This window comes from Emydura macquarii, unplaced genomic scaffold (genome assembly GCF_026122565.2).
Source record: "Emydura macquarii macquarii isolate MOO-44397 ecotype Brisbane River unplaced genomic scaffold, CSIRO-AGI_Emac_v2 contig_3062, whole genome shotgun sequence".
NCBI classification, from domain to species: Eukaryota; Metazoa; Chordata; order Testudines; family Chelidae; genus Emydura; species Emydura macquarii.
Window position 1 is genome coordinate 3,559,902 of NW_027133199.1, and position 21,527 is coordinate 3,581,428.

Here is a 21,527-nt window from a genome sequence, read left to right on the forward strand (position 1 = left end):
GTTTTATTATTTTATATTGATTTTATATTATTGTAGAGCACCCTGGATGCCTTTGTGGTGAGAAGGGGGTGGTACTTAATGACATTGCTGCTTTTATTATAATTATAGTGGGATGATGATGATGTGGGGGCAGAGGATACTATGCTAGAATGGCCCATTAGGTCAGTTCTGTAGGGCAAAGTCCTAGATCCTTGTATTAAATCCTCTCCCCAAACTTAACAGCATCTAAAGAGCTGGATCTAGAGCAGACTAAAGCCCCAGATCCCCCCAGGCCTGGCCGTGCCCCTGGGCAGGTTTGTGTGAGGCGGCCCGAGAGAGCTGAGACTTCCGTGGCAGACCGGCGGAAAGTAAATGGTTAACACAGCGCTTCTGCCTATGGTAAGATGGGGAGCGCGGTTCTGATGTAAGAGGAGGGCGGGACCGTGCGTCAGCGTCGCTTGGCGATGACGCGCATTGAGGGCGCGGGGCGCGCGCGGTTCCTACTGGCGGGTGAGGAGGACGGAGCGGAGGGCAGGAGAAGTGGTGGAGTTTGTTACGCGGCTGGAGGCGAACATGGCGGGCGTCGCTGACGCCGCCGCGGCCGCCGCTCCCGGCAGCGGCGGGGACGGAAGGCGAGGCGGCGTCCCAGAGCAGCAGCAGCAGCAGCTGCAAGACGGGGGACGCGGGGAGCGGAAGGGCAGCTGTTCGAGCGGCGAGTCCCGGCCGGGCACCGGCCAGCCGCCACTGCAGCGAGCCGAAACCCTGGGCTTCTACGAGAGCGACCGGGAGCGGAAAAAGAAGAGAAGCGTCTCAGGTGAGGGGTAGGAGCCTGGCTGGGGCTCGGTGGGGCTCCGGAAAGGGGAGAGAAGGGGACTGGGGCTGAAGGGCGGAGAGAGGCCTGTGGGGTTGAAGTTAGCGAGGGGAGAGGCTGGGGAGGTCCCGGGGGAGGCAGGGAGCGGAGCTGCCTGCTTCCACTTCCACCTGGCTGGGCTGGGGGAGCCCTCCAAACAGCCCTGGGCCCCGAGAGCAGCAGGCGCTAAAGCTGAGCTGGGTTTTCCTTGGCGTTCAGAGAGGAGCTCGGCTCCGGGTTGTCAGAGCGGTGCTCATGGTCATGAGTGCTGGATAGTGTCTCACGGATGCAGTTAGCATACAGTCTTCAAAATCTGTGACTAAAAGTGTTCAAACCTGGGTGTCAGTCTCTTATTCTTTTGGCTGTTTTTAGGCTCCTAAATGACTGTGGTCTGGTCCATCCAGAGCCCCTAAAGTCGACATATCTGTTTAAGAGCATTTTAGGCACTCACTGTTGAAAATTTTGGCCAGAGACTTTAAAAGCTCTGCAGTATGGTTCAAATATGGGTGGGATGTTGCCTTTGTAGTACCTTGAGTGGCAACCTTTTAAGTAGCAAGTACCCCCTAACTTCTGAACATTTTAATAAGCACCACAACACTCAATTTTCCACGGGATTATATATTTATAGATTAATGCGAGCCATATGTTGGAAGAAGGGCTATATGAGGCCGTGATATGACAGATGTCAGCTCTAGCATGGGTAGGGTTACCACCTTTACACCAGGGGTGCACAACTCAAGTATGTACCTGAGCTAGAGGTGATGTTGGCCAAAGCTAGGAGAATTTGAGCGGCATGCCAAAACTGGGGAATATAAAGCACCGCAAGAGATTTCTTGCCATAGATTTGAGAGGAGGAAGGGATGAAAGAGAAGCAGGGAAGGAGAGCAAGAGAGACAGAAAAAGAGAGTAACTGGTAAAATCTGGGGCTGTCGTAGTTGTCAATTTCACTGCTCCCCTAGAGCAGTGAAATTGGCAAGTTTTCTGGGCACTGGGCTTTGAGCCAGCAAGGGGGGCTGCCTGGCTGCAAGTTGTAGGCGACTGCCACCCAATCCGAGCTGGGGCAGAGGAGGCTTCCGCGCTGGCTGGGACCCAGGGATGTGGGCAGGTGGCTGCTGCCCGTCTTCAAGCCAGGGTGCTGGAGGCTGTCCCTTGTCTCGGAGCTGGGGTGCGGGTGGTTGCCACCCATCTGTGAGACCAGCTCGTGAGGTGCAGGAGGCTGCTACTGGGTTCCCACCTGGGAGCTGGGACCCGGTGGGAAGTGGAGGGCTGCCGCCTGCCTCCCCCAGAGCCAGTGGCAGCCGCCCACCTCCCCTTTACTCTGTTTTCCCCGGGTACCCCTGCCTGTGTCTTGAGTACTCCCAAGGGTACATGTACCACAGGTTGAGAAACTATGGCTTAAGTGATGTAAGAAGACTTTGTTTGTGGACTAGTGAATGATGTCTTATTAGTCATTGCATCTGCTTATTTTCTCCTTATGCTTATGTTTGATAAGTGATGCACCTTTAAAAAAAAAAAAAAAAAAAAGGCCTAAGTGGTTTAAATCTTTAATTCGCATTTACAGTAGTGTTCAAGGAAGGAGAGCAGAATAGTGGCATCTCCGTGTCCTTTAATGTAATGTGTACAATGATAAAAGACCAACTGAACTTGATAACAAGTATTATAAGGCGGTGTTAGGAGAAGTCACTGGATAATTTAATGCTATGACTTCAGCTAAAAAAAATGCTTCCACAAAACAGTGCACTGTATTCCAAAACTAATCATACAGCGATTCAGATCTAGATAGGTACTATGTTTTATCTATTCTGCTGTTTTGAACTGTTTGGGTGTGCTTGTTCAGTCTTCTCTGTCAGTGAGGCACAGAAAGCACTTACTGAATAAACAGTTTTTGATCAATGAATTTGCTTAATACAGATTATTGTAAATAGAGTAGCTATAGCATTTATTCTCTAGAACAAAATATAAGAACTGTTTATTGTGTACGCCTGCAAAAATACACAGTAATTATACATTGTTGATATCTGTGGTCTTTCGTTGAGCTAAATTTAGTTTGAGAGGAAAATAGTATAAGGAAAATGTAATGATTTTTGGTATCAAGCAGATTTACACTTGAATTGCTAATGTTTCCAAGTACTGTATTCTGTCATCTTGAGAAGAAATAGATAAATCTTTTATCATAAAAATAAAAATTGTAATTTAGTATAGTTTATTGTGTTGGTGGTTCTGATTTAATTCTTAAGGCTCCAAATATAGGGATTTATAGCAATATTAGTAATGTTAACACAATACCTTGCTAAAAATGGCTTTTGAAAATAGGTTTGAGGAAGATATCAAACTTTCAGACTGTTCATCTATCGCTTTTTGGATTTGAGCATAACTTTATGTAATAATCATTAGAATAGAAAACAGAGTAGGTATGATTTTAATTAAACTGTTTACTAAAAAGCTGAATTATTTCCATTCAAGCCTGATTAGTGCTATGTCAGCCTCAAATTCCATTGCATTCCTGACAAATGTATTATGTCATAAAATTTATAGCATCATTGTGCTTTTGTGGTATTGATGAAACTGTACCAATGTTAAATAACTATAACTGTACTGATTTAGCTTGATTACAATATTATGAATTTTTTATAGTGAAATGGAATATTGTGTTTAGGATTTATACTGATGTACCCAAAAGGTTGTTGAATAAATAGTATGTTTAGATACCTTTATAAAACCTTTTCCTATGCAGAAAAAAACCCCAAAACATACATTTTATCATTAGTTTTGGTCGGCTAACATTTAAATTCAAGATGGTAAGAGCCAATAGTTCATAATGAATTTTAAGAATAAAAACACCTTTATTTAGAAAAAATAAAATAAACTATCTTTGCTTAATGTTTACTTATCTTGAAATAATAGCTAAAACAACTTCACTTATATCTGGTTCTAACAATATGCTCAATTTTGTACAAGTTCCCAAAATTAAAAATAGTTCCTTGCATTATAATACAAGCAAGACAGTGTAGACAGGGTGTTCTGGGAAGGCCAGAAGAGGAAATAACTGATTTTTCTGAAGCTTGTGTTGTCATATTGATTCACCTCTGTGGCATTATGAAAGAAGTATGTGTTTAAGATGGATTCAAGTAAAGAGAAGGTACAGCTTGGCATTTTGGAAAGGCAGAGCAATTTATATGTAAGGGCAACATAAATAAGATTGTGTTTACATTTTTATAAATGGGTTTCTCCTTCTTTTCTACTCAGTAGTTTATACTATATTTACCATGTTAGTATCAACATATTCCAGTATACCTTAGGTAAATCAGTATTTTTGTTCTTTTAAAAAAAGTCTGTTTTAACGTCTTACATTTTGGGAGAGCTCGTGCTTTATCTGTTGAGTATAAAGTTGATCAGTCTTGGTTTGTCCAATGAGTTATTGTGTTCCCTTCCACTGCTGCCAGTTCCCAATCCTTGTTTCAGGTCAGGTAATGTCAGTAAGGAGGTACTATGTATTTTGGGCAGTCAGGATGTAGAACTGGCATACTGCTGGTAGTTACCATTCTGTCATAGGATACTAACATTAGAAAGGAACATGAGAGAGCTGCATCTGTGAAGGAAAGAGGTGCTTTTCCAGTGTATGATGAGGATTTGACCCCAGGGAAGGCTTGGGATTAGAATGTTTTTTGTTAGAAGGGTATGGTGGTGTGTACCAAACTCCTGTTGGAGATATTTTGGCCTATCTTGAAATAGTTAAAAGTAGACCAGTGCCTTTGTCAAGCTCTGTGTAAACTTGATGCTTGAAAATCCCCAATAAGAAGTCCTCTATAATAGATTATTGATGTGGTCCTGACAACACTGAGAAAGTTCCTTTTTGAACCTCTCAATTCCTGTGATCTTGAGGTTTTTTTATACAGAAGGTCATTTTCCTGATGGTAGTGCCTCTTGCTCTCAAAAAACATTAGCTTTGGCTCCCAGTCTTTTTATCCATGGTATACAGCTTTTACAAAGATAAAGTGGTGCTGTAGACTTGTTTGATTACTTTCCAAGGTGATGTCAGAGTTCTACCTTAATAAGCCTCTTATCCTGCCAACATTTTTTTCCCTGCATCCATATGCCTGTCCATCTTGATGAAGCCTTTTTCTATATGCTCAGTGTTAAAGATCCTTGTGGTCCTATTTGGAGCAGACTAGAGCCCTCTCAAAGTCCACTCAAATACTATTTTTCAGTTCACACTAGTTCACTGGGAAATACTGTTACCAAGAGGACCATGTCTACATAGCCATCTGATTGTGTTTCACATTGCTGTGACCTATTTGTTCTGAACTGGACAGCCATGTCACTGTTTGAACCAAGGCTATTGCACCAGCCTGACTTAGTGATGTTTCCATAATCGTAGATATCTGCAAAGCAGCTAAAAGTTCTTCTCCCCATTTACCAGAAGAGGTTCTTTTATTTTAGGATGTCCATTATTTTCAGCTGACTACATTTTTATGTTCTCTCCCCTGCCCCCACTTGCTCATTCTGCAGTCTTGTATGTTGATCTTGATATTGAGTTTTAAGAAGACTCTTAGGCCATGTCTCCATTAGTGAGTTTAAAGCAGCACAGCTACACCGGTGCAGCTGTGCTGCTGTAAGGTCATTTGTGTAGCTGCTCTATGCCAACAGGAGAGAGCTCTCCTGTTGACATAATAAAACCACCTCAATGAGCAGCGCTGTGCACACATCTCTTATGCTGGTGAAACTTATGTCAATCGGGTGAGTGACATACGTTTTGCCGACATAAGTGGTAGTGTAGATATAGCCTTTGTCCTCCTTGTGCTGTATATTTTAAAATATTTATATATAAAAACCTACCGGTTAACTGTGAGCCTTGCCCTCATTGCTTATTTATTCTCATTTTCTCTTCAACTATCCTAGAGTCGTCTTGCTTTCTGGGAGGGAGAATTCTGCATAGATACATTTGGAGAAGGAAAATTGCTTGCTTGTATTTTTGGTTTTCTCAAACTAACATCTTGCTGGATTCCCACTCACGTGCCACCTTCCCTCAGTTTGGAGGGTACTTGAGGTGGGTTTTTTTTTTTTTTTTTTGTCTTGCATATTGCTTTGCACTTATTTTGAGGCACATTTCTATCTTAGAAGATTGATATCCTGAATGAGGTTTATTCTTTTGGGAGCTTTGCCTCCTGCTGGGAGGAACAGACTGGAATGTTATGTGGAGGCTCTTCTTTGGCAGGGGTGATGCATGATAACCAGTAGGGCACCTAGCTCACCATTTACTGCACCCCCTTGTGGATTAAAAATACAAAAACTCAGAGTTATAGCATTTTAATCTTAAAAGGACTAAGATCCAGGAGTGAGATCTTATGTGATGGTATGTTAAGAGAAGCAAACTGAAAGGGCAAGTAACTTTCTTTTTTTTTTTTTACATTAGAAAAACTTAGGTTGTCATATCTAAAACTGGGTCTTTAAATTTGCTTATATACATAGGTTGCACATTTTTAATAATGCCTCCATAAATATTTCCAGTTATGAGATTCTCACTGTGCAGCTGGATTTATTGAGCTGGAACTTCATCTCTAACTGTCCTCAGTACTTTGACCAGTCAGTGGCCATATAAAGCTACTCCCTTCTCTCAAATCATCAGTTACTGGCCTTATTGACTGAAGAATTCATCAAGGATGGAGCTGAGTCCCCAGTTCACTAGGCCAAACTCTGAAGGCATTGCTGTCCAGTCCAGACTACAATTGATGCAAATGGGTGGGCAGAACTGTGATGGCTCCAAAGTGGAACATTTTTAGGCTGGAAGTTTACAAAGTTTCTAACCATCACAAGAGTGAGGCTCTGGAACAGCTTTCCAACAGACCTACTGGAAACAAATAATCTAACTAGTTTTAAGATGGAACTTAATAAATTTATGAATGGGATTGTATGAAGAAGTTGCCTGCAACAGCAGGGAACTAGACTTGATGACTCAGGAGGTCACTTCCAGTTCTGTATTCCTATTAGGCGTCACAGTGGAGCACTAAAGGAAGGTGGGGTCTGATAAAAGTCCATTTTCCTATAGAGTTCTGCTCAGAAACTTTGTATCTGAGGTGGGGATGAGAGCACCAGATGTGGATCCTCCTCTCATTTCTCAAAAGAATCAGTTTGGGTACCCAAAAGTAGATTTTAGGGATGGTCAGAGTTGTAGAGAGAGGAAATTAAAAACAAATTGCTTAAATGGAGAATGTCAACTTGAAAGCTAGGCAAGTTGAGAAAAAAATGTGATTACTATAATGTACTACACTTGACCCTTAATCTCCCTGATAAATATTTTTCTCTAACCTTTTAACTACTGAAATTTTAGGAGTTACTTGTAGTAATAGTAGGTACAATATTTCTAGAGATATATGATTTTTTTTTAATCTAATGTTCCACTGATCAGTTAACTCACCAAACAACTCAAAACAACAGAAAACCTTAAAATAATCTCCTTTTCAAAATATTTTACTCCTTCCATTGAAAGAATAAGGCAGATTTTTTCTCTCTCCAACCTGCAATAAAGATGAAATTCAAGCCCTGAAAAAGTTTTCAATTTAAACAGTGGCTTTTGCAGTTCTTAAATTAAAAGAAACTCTGCATTGTTTTTAGTCAGTGTTTCCTTCCATTACAGTTGTAAACTAAAACAAACATTCCATCCTAAGAGTACTTGTCACATTGATGTTACCATGGTCACGATTTGTAGGCACAGCTTCCTCATCCTGTTAACCATTATCTCACACATTTTGTTCTATCACAATTGAAATATATGGAATTGGTTTCATTTATACAGAAAATGATCTGATTAGACTAAGGTATAATTACATTGCTCAGGGGTGTGAAAAATCCCTGAGTGACGCAGTTATACTAACCTAACCCCTGGTGTAGACAGTGCTGTGTCTTCAGGAGGGCTTCTTCCGTCCATATGGCTACTGCCTCTCGCAAAGGTTGATTAACCACACCAATTGTATCTTCACTGAAGCACTGCAGCCTTTTAAGTGTAGACATGCCCTCAGTTTATTGGGAGCCTGAAACAATAGCAGTGTTGTGGTGGATACTAGCTCCCGATGCCAGTGGTGACACCTTAAATGTCAACATTGTTAACTCTTTCTCTTCTCTTCAAAGCATATAAGAAAGGAAAAGTAGTATCATATTATCAAGATCTGCACCTTTTCATAAGGTAGAGCAAGGAGGTGGAAGATGTATAAATTAAGATGCGTAGGCTGTGTATGCGTGGCAGGGTCACAGAGGCAGGTATTAGGCTACAATTGTTTTCATTTTTCCTGACGCTCAGCATAAAATTTTTTGGAAGTACTGGATTAATGTTTGTTTGTAAAGGAAGTGCTACATTTAATTCTGAGCCCATATCTATGCTACAAGCTTTGGTCAACACAAGTTATGTTGGTGCACAGCTTCTGAAGTGTGTGTATTGCACAATGGTGTGCATGTTTGGCTGCATGCGTTGGTGCTGTGCGTACTCATCAGGAGTGCTTGTGTTGTTGCAAAGTGTAATACAGCACAGTAAGGTTTTCCCATGCATATCATGCCACTATCTGGCTCACTGCCTTTTGGGAAATTTTCACAATGTGTTACGGAAAAGAAATGATTCACCCAGGGATTTCTGGGAGCCATGAGTCAAGTTCCCAGCATGCAACCATCTCCATCCATATCCCCTAATTTTCTCACTTTTTTTAAAAAGTCTCACAAACCTGCATGGCACTTTTTGTTGCCTGCCATCTCTGACAGATGCATGGAGCCTGTAGGGCTATGCACTATTTTCATAAACATTGCAAATACAGGACACAATTCTCCTGTATTTGCAGATTCTCAGGAAATACTGCAGCAGTGGGAGACACGATGATTTCTTAGAACACAGTTTTCTAAAGGACATACAAAAAAGAATTCAAGGTTATTGGTGGTGGTTATGGAGCAGCTTCAGATGATGGAGCCTGAGAAATGAGCATTGACTGGTGGGATGGCATCATAATGCCAGTTTGGGATGATGAGCAGTGGTGCAGAATTTTTGGACGCAAAAGGCCACATTCCTGGATCTGTGTGCCAAACTTAACTCAGCCCTCCAGTTCAGGGATACCAGAATTGAGAGCTGCACTGTTAGTGGAGAAGTGACTGGTGATCACAATCTGGAAGCTTGCAGTACCAGATCATTTTGAAATTGGAAATCCACATTGGGAGTGGTTATTATGCAAGTGTATAGCACCACTAATCATCTTCTGCTACGTAGGACTAACTCTGGTGGGTGGATTTTTAGCAGTGGTGGATATCAATGAAGTGCTTCCGTGAAGTGTTCCCGGTGAGCCACCAATATTAGCATAACCACTGAAAAGTAGCCGGGAAGGTACATTCGCATCTTTGAGAACAGAGGACTTCAAAAAGCTACAGGCAGGGTTGGTGTTTTCTGACTAACAGATTAATGGCAAGAAGAAGGTGCAGAATGCTGTTGAATGTGCTTTTTGTAGATTGAAGGGATGCTTGCAGTGGTTACTCACTGGGTTGGATCTCAGTGAGAAAAATATCCCAAGGATAACTGCCTGCTGTTCCTGCATAATATTTGTGAGGCAAAGGGAGAAAAACTGTTGCCAAGATAGAAGGCAGAGATCGAGTGATTGTCTGCTGAGTTTGAACAGGCAGACACAAGGGCCATTACAAGAGCTCAGTATGTAGCTGTCCAGTTGAGGAAAACTTTGAAAAAACACTGTCAGCCGCAATAGTGTTTTTGGCTGGAGTGTTCTCTGGGCCTGGAGCTTTGGGTGCTGTTAAAAATTATGTAGTGCTTTTTCTGTACATTTATAAATATGACACAGTATTTTCCTGAACCAAGAATTATGTGGTGCTTGCTGTGCATTTGCAAGTACTGTTTGCTTTGAGTATTGTTATGCATTCTGCAATATTCGTTGTGAACTAATGAAGATAACTTTGTTGAGTTTGCAGAGCAGTGCAGATAAACAATGTGCAAAAAATGTACTAGTCAATGTAACAAATTTTTAACAAATTAACAGAGTGGAACTTTAAAATTGGAAAGAGTAAACATTTCTGCCATTTGAGTTCACAAATTTAGTCTGTTGTGGCTATAAGTACACCAACTGTGGTTTTCACGTCAGGGTATGTAGAGCTGTGATTTTCCTTGCTGGCCCCCGGTGTGGAGTGGTAGGGTAAGGATGTGACACTAGGGATTGTGATACTATGTAGTATGTTGCAGAGTGTAGGGAGCAGTAACCAAAGAGTTCTCCAAGGACTGCAAAGGGTGGTGAGTCAGGGATTTTTGGACCTGTAGGTCAACCAGAGTCTATAGCATTGGGTTTGTTGCTTGAGAAGCCGCATTATGCCATGGTGCATTTCTTCTCCTTTCCTTTGGGATTCTGGAGCTTATCTTTCTGCATGCTGTCGGTCATGTTGGCCCTCCAAGCCCTTTGTTCATGGTCCAAGGCAGCCTTGGCTTGCAGGATCTCACAAACATATCCTCTCTAGTCCTCTTCTCTCCTCTTCTCATCAGGGTTAGGCATTCTGCAGGCATGGAGGGGACATCTTCAAGGCTGCTATACCAGAAGCTGCTGATAAAAACAGATAATTGTTCCAGATTTATAGTCACAGAGGGGAAGATTAGTTTCAAAACTCCCTTCCCTTATTCCCATAAATACTTCAAATAGGAAATGCTTAGTGACACCTCAGCTTTGGACCACCTCAGCACAGCACTGCTCTCCAGCCCCAGCTAGGGTGGGTGTGGCCTGCCATGGGAGAATTTTCTGTTGCATGAAGCTATAACGTTTAAGTCCCTATTCCATGGGTATGAGCACTGAATGTTGACACTATTTCTCACAGGTGGTGGTGATTTTAGCTGATATCTCACTCCTGAGGGTTACAAAGGAACAGAGAACACAGCTGCTACTGGCATCCTAAAGCCGCTCAGGCCCATATGCCACTCACTAGCCCATTTACTGAAGTGGTGACAACCGAACTTGTCACAGAGTGGCATGGAAAAGTGTCCTGCTATGGTGAAAGAAATAAAGCAGCCATCCCTAGAAACCTTTGGGAGAGGATTGCAGAGTACCTCCACGAAACTTTCATCAAGATCGCTCAGGAGGATAAAATGAACATACCTAGACATACAAAGAGAGTGCTGCGCAGGCCCCCCCTCCTCATCCTCCCCAACCCAACAGGGAAATGAAAAACTGATGCCAGCTCTACCTCTGCTTCTTGTACCTCTGCCTCTTCTTGTATAAATCAAACAATGAAAAGTCTGTGTCTTTCCCTTGTTAACTTGGAGATTGGCCTGGCAACATTTTTACATTTCAACTTTGTAAGTCCAAATGCATGCTCATCCATGCTTGCCTGATGGGACTGGCTGTACTGTGACAGTGTCTCAAACAGGATCTGGCTTTTGGCATGGCTGGAGTCCCCGCTGCATCTCTTCCTCCTTTTTGCTGTTCATGGCCGGGGTATTAGTCTCAAGTTTTTCCGAGGTATCCACAGTGGTCTTCAGGGTGCTGGTAGGGTCTCTGCCAAATATGCCATTCAGTATGTACAAGCAGCGGGTCTGTGGTGCGGCATCAGATCTATTATGGAGCTTCCTGGCAAAGTTCCTTTGCTTTCATGCCACGCTGCTGCTGATCCCTGTTGTACCCCTTTGCCTGTATCCCCCGTGCCATCTGATCTTCGATGTTTATGTTTCTAAGGCTGGTCCACAGCTGTTGTTGCACATTCTCTTGTCCCCACAGGCCCAAGAGATCCAATACTTCCTGTCTAGTCCAGGCAGGAGCACTTCTAGTGTATAGAGCTGGCATGGTCATTTGGGAAGCTAGGTGTGCTTGCCAAGATGGGCAATTAAGAAAAGGCACTTCAAAAACATGCAGGGAATTTTAAAGGGGATGGTGGCTTTTGGTCTGTGTGACCACTGGCCAGTGGAGTTCGAATTTGTGACTAGAGCAGTCACTCTGCAGGGAATGGGACATTGTGGGACAGCTGCTGGAGGACTGTTAGGGTCAACACAAGTCATGCAGTGTCTACACTCACACTGCATCAATTCCAGTAGGCTCTGCTCTGTTCAGGGAAGTTATTTCACTGTGTCACTGCAATGAAGCATTTATATTGGCCAAAGAAAAATTGCAGCATTGACTCGTGCACAAATCAGTTTATGCAAGGCAACTTACATCAGCTTAACTTTGTAGTGTAGACAAGGCCTAAGTCTTTAGAGAAGTTCTATGCCTTGGGTAAATGATCACAATGGTCCCATCTGCCCTTGTAATCTATGAATTCACATAATCGAAGAGGAGATGCTTCCAAAAAATGTTGAGCATTACTCTGTGCCATCAAAACAGAAGTTACTGTGAATGTTTGTAATACAATACAAAAATAAAAATTGCTCTTTTCACTGCCATATCAGGTCTATGTGCCTTTCAGTGTGAGAGGTCTAGGTTTTTTCAAATGGTCAGAGATGCATCTGATTTGTGATCATAATTTTTGGTCATATATTTATGAACATTTTAATATGGGTTTCACTCAAGAGTTTAATAAAGCATGAAGAGCAAATGGTCAGTGTCCCTGAGAAGGAAAATATTATATATTTGAAAGCTTTCAATAACACTAAACTTGTTTTAGAAATTTCTTAAGAACTAAGGCGAAGTCTACACTATAAACTTTTGCTAGAATAGCTGTGCCAATCAGGAGTGTGATCTCTCATCGATTTAGCTGTGCCATCAAAGTCCCTAATATAGATGCAGTTATGCCAGCAAAACTGCACTTTTGCAGTATGGCTTATTTTGCTTAGGAGTTGGAATAAGCTATACTGGTAAAAACAGAGTTGCCTGAATAAATTGTATCCACACTAGGAGTGCTTTGCTGGAGTATGCTGACAGAGAGCCCCAGTGTACACCTGGGCCTGAGTTAAAGCTTGTAGGAGGCTTTACAGGTCAAGAAATATTTGGGGCTTGAAAAAGAAAACTTAGTCAGGCTTGTCATTTTTAGGGTTAAGTTAATGTTTTATATGTCTTCTGTGTAGGTTTTACCTGTTTTTATCTGTTTTCCTCTGTGCAGACCTTTCATTGCTGAGGTTCATCAGTGCTGAACTAACAAGAGGTTACTTCCTTGAACATAATGAAGCAAAATATACAGAACGGCGAGAGAGAGTATACACATGTATGCGAATACCGAGAGAATTGGAAAAGGTGAAGTATTTTTGAGATGTTTATTTTGGTTACACATTCAAACCATTTCTGTCATATTAAGGTATTTAGAGTCATTTAATTCTTCAAAACATATTTTTAAGTTAAGAGCTTTGTTTATAAACACTAATTGTTGTAGTGGTGGTAGTTCAGTTTTCCTTAATTTATTATTTTGGGATCAGACTTGCTGCTGCTGCTCCTCCTCCTGATTCCAAGTTGCGGTCTGAGGGTATGGTCACACGTTGATGACATCATTAGCAGAATATAGAAGGCACTGGAACTAACCTAGTTGCAAGGCCAGAACATCAACAAATGAAACAAAATTCATCTGCTACTTGGAATCAGAAAATGAAAATGGGCTGGAGAAAACACACGTGATCCCAAAATTCTCTTCTGCTTTTACAGTAAAACACCAGGGTCTCTTTTTTTTTTTTTTTTTTTTTTTTTTTTTAAATGCTCTTCCTAATCTAAAAGTGTATTGGGGTGAAAATGACACCAGCTCTTTAAAAGTGTGACACTGTGGCTGCTACTCGATTAATAAGGTCGCAGTTGAATTTTCATGAGCCCCACCATCCCAACCCAGAATCTTAATAGAAAAGAATATGATCCTCACAATTGGTAGTCTGGGGCCTAGGTAAATTTTTTTTGCCAAATTTAAAATAAATTAAGGGAAAGGATTCCTGATCTGACTTTATGGTGTGTTCAGAAAGTCTTCAAACTCTTTTGTTGTTCTGTAGCCAAAAAATAAAAAAAAGTAAGGTGAAAAAATTTAATTCACTGAAGTCAACTAGTTAGCATCTACTGCATGGGATCAAAGTTTAGTTGATAAGACCCAAATATTTAAAAAAATAGTTTTTTAAATGGTAAAGTCAGAATGAGTCAACTGCTGAAGTAACTCATGGCTTATAGGTAGCCCTGAACAAAAAGTTGGGAAGCAGGTGGCAGTTACGGGAAGAGGTTGTTCACTTCCCAAATCTTTTGCCCAGAGTGTAGGAAAAAGGAGCGAACGTCTCTCTGCTTTGCTGGGCTCCTGCTTTCTCCATTTCCTTATGATAATTTGCTCTTGAGCACCTCTTATAGGAGGAGAGGAGAAGCAGAAGAGATTGAGGGCCATTCCTTTTCTTGTGCTTCTCCCAAGATCTGCTAGGGTGAAATAATGACATCACAAGAATGAAAGTTGAGCAGTTGAGAGGAAATCTTTTTTTGTCCAACTGTTCAGAATTGTGTTTTCACAGTTCTATTGACCCCTGTTTACTATCGGCGACTGACAAATATTTAAATAAATGAACTTTGGCTAAAGATACAGTACTCCAAATCTCTTCATATACATTTTTGGTGTTCACAGTATGTATTCCTGAGATCATCTAGATGTCCTCTAGAAAAACCAGGGCAGACCACCCTTGACATAAAAATCTTTCAAGTTCTTTGCAGATCAACTCGAAGATGAAACTAAGATTCAGATTATATATCAATAACTTAATGGTAAAAGTCCTTAGAATTTTGGTTAGCAACAACAACCTTAAAAAGTCAAGAAATATAGTGCTAAGGTTAAACTTAAAAGAAACCCAAACATGCAAAAATATAAACATAAAACTGCCTGTTTAACTATGACAGTCTCCCTTATTCCCTTACTGTTTTCTTTCTTAGCTACTTAGTAAAGTGGTGTTTTTGGACTAATGACTTCAGCACCTTTTAATACTGAACTCCTCCCCATTACTCACTATCTTTCTGTGATCACTCATTTGCCTTAAGTAAAGCTATATCATATATGGAGAGGAAAGCTATTTATTTCTCTCCAGCCCTAGGTTAAACTGTGATGTCTCTTAGCAGCTGGCTTTTCTCTTCTGGGATTCTGTGATGCTGGAACAGTGTGTAGTTTCATTTCACTTTTGACTTAGGTCATAGGCTTGAATTGCACATATGCATAATTACATTTAAAGACAGTTATTATTCATATTCTTTTTTTTTTAAAAAAAAAATAACCCTCCATTATTTGTAATTTGGGAGTTTGAAATTTTCTCCTTACTGTTTTTTGCTCCTCTTCAGTCAGGTCTACACTAGAAACTTTTGTCAGAGAAGCAGTGTCAGTTAGGAATGTGTGTGTTTTATAACATTGTATACCAACAAATGTCCGAATGTAGATTCTAGAAAAAAGTGCTTTTGTTGGTATAATTTGTTTTGTTTAGGGGAACTGATATATAAACTATGCTACAAAAGTACTCATTACATCTACAGGAGGAAGCTTTGCTAGTATAGCTACGTCAGCAAAGCTTTTCCAGTGTAGACTAGGTCTTCCCTTGGATAAATGTGTCCTCTTTTGCTAGTGTTTCTGATGTAGTAGTGGTCAAAACAGCTCATTCTTGTTTGCTTTCTTTATGCACCAGCAGGACTACAAGGGAAGCTCACATATTTTAATGTAAAAAATTTCAGAGACTTCGCTGAGGAAAGCACTGGACCTTTTCATTGGGATCTGGACACAAAAGACTTGGGGTCGGGTGGGGGGAAGCAATGGTTCTCCATTTGTGGCAGCCATGAGTGAACAGTGAAAACATAAACAACTCCCAGCAGGAAAGTGATTGGGGGAGAGAATGCTGTTGCTCCTTTCCAGCAGCTAGAGAAAACGGAGGATTGAGGAGGAATTAAAATATGAAAGGGAAAAAAGAAAAAGCACTGTGTTTATCTACATAGTCTGTGACAAGGGACTCAGTCTGCCAGAGCTTGTGCTAGCCTTCTAAAAATAGCTGTGTAGATGTGCTTTGAAGTTGCAGCTTGGGCTTTGAAGCCTATAGAGGGAGCTGCCTGCCAGTGGTCAGCTCCAACTCCGCAGGCAAAACAAGCACTCAATATTAGGCCTACATGGGCCTTTCTGTTTGTTAGCAGTAGGCACACTCCAACCCCCAAGCCCTCTGAGCATCTCCCTGGAGTGTCCAGCCCCTGTTCCACTGGATACCTGTATTCACAGATTCACTGCTTCCAAAAAAGCAGTACACCTCAGTTTACCAGTTACACCTCAGATCACCATTCCACTTAACACACTTTCCTTAGAGACATTTGTAGTGAAAACAAGTAAAAGTTTATTTAACAAAATACAGAGATTCAAGTGATAGCAAGTAGAAGTATTGGAAACAAATGGTTACGAATAAAATCAAATCATAACATACGTTCTAGAACCTAGACTTACTTATAGATACTTTCATGTCTTACAGAACAAATGCACACCCGAAGTCCATCTGGCATTTTACAGCCAGGCTTGAATCTCATGAATCTTCCATTAATGAGACAAGTCATGCTGTTATCTTGCTTCCTCAGTGAAAAACCACTGATGCCTGTTTGCCCCCCTAGATATAACCAAACAATCCATTGTCACTGATAAGTAGGACACCCCCCGCCTCCGCTGGTGGGTTTTTTCATGTATATTCCTTTTGTGTAGCTTTTGCAATCTCTTTGGCTCTGTCTACACTACGTACCACTGGCCTATAGGGTACATGTAGCTGCAAGCTGTGTCCACACTGCTGCCTCCTTCCTACAGAGCCTTTTGCTTCTGCCAGGAAATAGCAGCGCAATGTCCTGCTGCCTCCAAAATAGCAGTGTAGACAGAGAGGCACGGCTTGGACAAGTAGAGAGCCATGTGGGGTATGTACTCAGGAACATATCCACATCCTTCAGTCCAGTGTCTTTTCTCATATAAGCAGTGCCTTGTCATATACACTGCTGTTTATACCTGTGCTGGGAGGGCTACCAGTATATGTGCTCTACACACAGCTGAAAGAAACACCTTAATCAACATCTGAGTCAGTATGCAAATAGTCATACATTGGGATACATAATGCACAATGACCAGACAGGGAGATAAGCCTCCTGCCAGAAAGGAACCTATCTGAGACATGTCATTTCCTAATTACCTGTTCTAAGAACATAATTTTCAGTATAGATGTATAACTCCTTAAATATTATTCATAGCTATGTTGGGCTACTGGCTTATGGTAAAAACCTCACATGCCACCCTTTAGTGAATTATCATGCATATATAAAACCCAGAGCATCCCTGTAAAACTCCATGCACCCCCTATGCCCTCTACTAGTTGGCACCAAAAGGTTCCTGGGTCACAGCACCACAGAATATTAAACTTTTTAACAATTACATCATGTTGTTGACACCTATTCAATTTGTGATCCCATTCAGCAGTACTACTAGCTAGCCAGTTATTCCCTATGTTGTAGTTATATATTTGCTATTTGCTTCCTAAGTGTGGAATTTTGTACGTCTCTTAAATTTTATCTTGCTGAATTCAGACCAGTTCTCTTAACCCTATCCTCCAAAGTCCTTACAATCCCTCCCCACTTGATGTTATCCGCAAATTTTATAAGCATACTCTCCACTCCATTATCTGAGTCATTAATGAAAATTTTAACTAGTGTCAGAACCAGGACTGACTTTTGTAGAATGCCACTTGATATGCCCTCTCAGTATGGCAGCAAACCATCAATAACTACTCTTTGATTTTGGTCTTTCAACCAGTTATGCGCCTACCTTATAGTAATTTCAGCTAGGTCACATTTCCCTAGTTTTCTTATGAGAATGTCATGTGGGACTGTGTCAAAAGCCTTACTAAAAGCAAGATACATCAAGTCTGCCACTTCTTCCTCTCCCTTCTCCCCCCCCCATCTATTAGGCCATTAACTCTGTCAAAGAAGGAAATTTGGTTGGTGGTGGCATGACTTGTTCTTGGCAGATCCATGCTGGCTGTTCCTTTTAAACCTATTATCCTGTAGGTGCTTACAAATTTATTGTTTAATAATTTATTCCCGTGTCTCTATGTATCGATGTTAGGCTGACTAGCCTATAATTCCCTGGGTCGTCTTTTTAAAGATAGGTACTAAGTTTGCCCTTCTCCAGTCCTCTGGGACTTCGCAATTATCATCAAGCATTCCTAGAGGATGAGTGAACAGTTCTCAGATTGCTTCAACTAGTTCCTTAAGTACTCTAGCATGAATTTCATCAGGCCAACATGAATACATCTGACTAGCCTGAATATTCTTTAACCTGTTCTTTCCCTGTTTTGGCTTTTGTTCCTTCTCCATTACTGTTTATATTAACTGTATTAAGTATCTAATCACCATAATTTTTTAATGGAGACTGAAGCAAAACAGGCATTAATACCTCAGCCTTCTTGATGTAATCAGTTGTTAGCCTTCCTTCTCTTCCAAGTAAAGGACCTACACTTTCCTTCATCTTTCTCTTGCTTTTAATGTATTAAAAGAACCTTTTCTTATTGCCTTTTATGTCCCTTGCTGGGTGTAACTCATTTTGTGCCTTAGCCTTTCTGTAATTGTCTCTATATTCTTGTACTTTTTTTGTACTCCTGAGCAATTTATCCATGTTTCTGCTATTTGTAGGAGTCCTTTTTGATTTTCAGGTCATGAAAGAACTACTTATGGAGCCATATTGGCTTCTTATTATTCTTATCTTTATTTCGCATCAGAATAGTTTGCAGTTGTGCCTTTAATATTCTCCTTGTGAAACTGCCCGTTCTCTTGAACTCCTTTATGACACCTCATTACCGAGAACTTTGTCTCCTGAACTTCCCTTGTTTAACAGGGACTACAATTCTAACTTGTTCCTGTTGGTAAGAGAGAGGGAATGAGAGGGAGGCAGGACCAGAAGTTATAAGCTGTTGGGATAAGCCTTTCTATCGTTAATGGGTTAAGACTTGAGTGGACCGCAATCATGTGCCTCCTAAGTCCTGGTTCCATGAATAAAGGAGGGGTGAGCAATCCCCTTTCTCCGTATGCTCATAGCAGCTGTTTCTGTCCTTCACAGTGGTGCTGAGCTAGTCAGCAATGAATCTTCAAAGGACCTCACAATCATGACTGACTTTGTTCTGCTCCTGCTGGCATCTTTAAGTGAACACCTTGTTCATGAGCACAGGAATGAACATGGGTTATTCCAGAGAGTATTTGAAGACAACCCAAATTGTTGGGGGCTGAAGAAAGTGGGGGAGGGCGGTGAGTGACTGGGTGGATTGGTTAAAATTAGTGTTACCTCAGCTGGGACCAAACTTTTTCCTTTGTTCCTCAGACTAAGGGGCTTCTGTGCTCTCGAAGTAACACACTAAAGATATGTCTACACTTAAAACACTATATGGTGTAGATAATCCACCTCCCTGAGAGGTGGTAGCTAGGTCAATGGAGACCATGGGTAGCCAGGGAGGTAGTCTGGGTCTTAAAAGGTATGGGACAGGACTTTTGGGGGAGAAGGAAGGAGTGAAAATGTAGAAGACAGGGAGATTGAAAATGAGGTTATGGGGGGCTGGCAATGTTTTGTGGGGCATGAGTGGTTGAGCATGGCTTAGGGGTGCAGGTAAGAGTCTTATGTTGAGGGGAGGAAGCTTATTGGTTTATGAGAACTTTCAAGATTTTGACAAGTTATGTTTTGGGATGGGAAATTTTTTTTATATCTCAAATTCTTGTGTGATGGGGAAACTGTTTACTGCCCAGTTCTATGCTTTGGCTCTGAAATTGCTCCTTGGCTTGTTAGAGCCCACATTTGTAAACCTTCAGAATGAGCTTCTGTAAGGGCTCTTTTCTTAGGCTTTTCCAAGAGTGGTAGATCAGTAAGGTAGGGCAGAGTGCTTCATTTCTGTTTAGATGAAATAGATTTTTTTTCTGGGCAAATACTGTTTTATTAAATGTGGACATGGTTTGAATTGAATAATTGAGAGCATTATAGTATTTTAAAAAATGCTGTAAATATACAGTGTGCTTTACAAAGCAGAGTAAAACAGTCCTTGTCCTGAGGAACTTACTATCTTGCATACATTTTAAAATTAGTAATATACCTCAGAGGAACCACTCTTCTATTTTGTTGCGTTGATTAACTTAAATGGAATTTAAGAAAGCTATTTATAAAAGTTTGTGAAATTCTGAGTGAGAATTCTAAATCTCAAAATATTTTGTATTCTTTAATCAACCATATAATATTTCCTAATTGCTTTTAAAAGAATCTCCAGAATAACTTGTAAGCTGTTGTTTAGAGAAGAGGGAAACATAAATGCTAACTGCTCCTAAGGAGAACTTGTATTTCTCATTGATGCATCTTTAAAGAAATGCTGTGAACTTGAATTCTGGTCAGTCTTGCTAAATCTAACAAAAGCAGTCTTATATCTCTGTCCAGGAGGCCTCATCCCTCAAGCTAATTTTCCTTTCCAATCATTCTTTCCTGCTTCTATTCTCCCCTGCTAAGATCCACACAAACAGCAAAGGAGTTGCTGTGCAGTGGCCCGATATGTTCTGTCAGTGTGTAATGCCAGGAGTTATGAACCCCCTTGCATGTACACAAACATCAGTGCCTGACTGGGGATCAGCAGCAAGAATGGTAAACTGTTGTTGTCGGCAGTCTAGTTCGTCCCTTTTGGATCCAGCAGAGAGGCTTGGGGGGATGGGTAAGGGAGGCTTTGCTCCCCTCCCAGTCATCTATTCTGTGCACTCCACTACACAGGTTCCTGGGGATGTGGGGTGGGGAGCAGTGTATCTTGAGGTTTCCCACCAGCTTCTGTGTGCTTACTCACCCAGTAGACTTTGATAGTAGAGTGAATTCTTCCTTTTCCCAATGCCTATTTCTGTATCTGAGCTGATATCTTTCCAATGATACCTTTCTATGGTGAGGCCTTGCTTCTTCACCTAAGGAGTAGCTCAAAACGTTCCCAGAGCCTATTCCTTCGGTGTTTTCTTGGGCTAACGAATAAGATAAGGTGTGCAGCTTTCATTGCTTTTTTGAGTTTTATGATGACGGGTATGTCTTCACTGCAGGCTTTGCCTGAGTGGATTGTCCCCATTGCAGAGCCCTACTTTTGCTGGATCCACAATGGTGCCATACTAGCCAATGTGCTGGGCTGGATTTTTTAGCAGTTCTCAGTGCGTGCATTAAAATGGGTCTTTCTGCAGTTCAGTTGCAGTGCATTGTGAGAGAATTTACATGTCCTTCCTGGGATCCTGTGAAAAAATGCTCTGATGGGTCTTACTTATATCATGTGAGCTTCTGGCCACCTTGTGACATAGGAGAAGGATTTTTTGGATGGCATCTCTGTTCAAATATTATGGAAGAGTAGCAGAAATGATGCAGGAAATTGTTGGGGTTAAGAGACAGTGCAGAAGAAGGGAGGAGTTGGAGAAAAAAGTACAGCCCAGGTGGAATTGTAGGATAGAATTGTAGGACTAAAAGTATCGAGGCTTGATTAGTCTGCATTTTCATTGCAGAATAGGTGGGTTGCCAGCCCAGGCTGAAGCAAAACCTTGAGCTTAAGCTTGTACCTTCTGCTGTGCCTGTTGGCCCAAGTTTAAAGCATCCTAAAGCCCAAGTTATAGGGTTTTCTGTGTAGATGGGAGGAGGGGTTAGGGTAACACACAAACTAGTTCTGAAGACATACCTGAAGTGACCAAATGATGGAGCTTCCAACCCCTGCTGTTTCCCTCTGCTTCATGCTGGGTTTTGTTGTAATGAGGAGACTCCCTTTTCTGAAGAT

The 21,527-nt window shown here is 41.4% G+C and overlaps 1 protein-coding gene across 4 annotated transcripts in view; it reads left to right on the forward strand.

Moving 5' to 3' along the window:
* Positions 1-517: 517 nt before the first annotated feature.
* The window catches only part of TAPT1 (transmembrane anterior posterior transformation 1), a 90,836-nt gene continuing 69,826 nt past the window's right edge, over positions 518-21,527 (forward strand). For 3 of the 4 annotated variants that reach the window (XM_067530352.1, XM_067530353.1, XM_067530354.1), the window contains exons 1-2: positions 518-793; positions 12,878-13,008. In XM_067530352.1, coding sequence (XP_067386453.1) covers positions 553-793; positions 12,878-13,008 — 372 coding nt within the window. In that variant the 5' untranslated portion in view covers positions 518-552. Of the gene's footprint in view, positions 794-11,120; positions 11,145-12,877; positions 13,009-21,527 lie in introns of those variants that run through there. The other variant, XM_067530355.1, reaches the window with a different exon arrangement.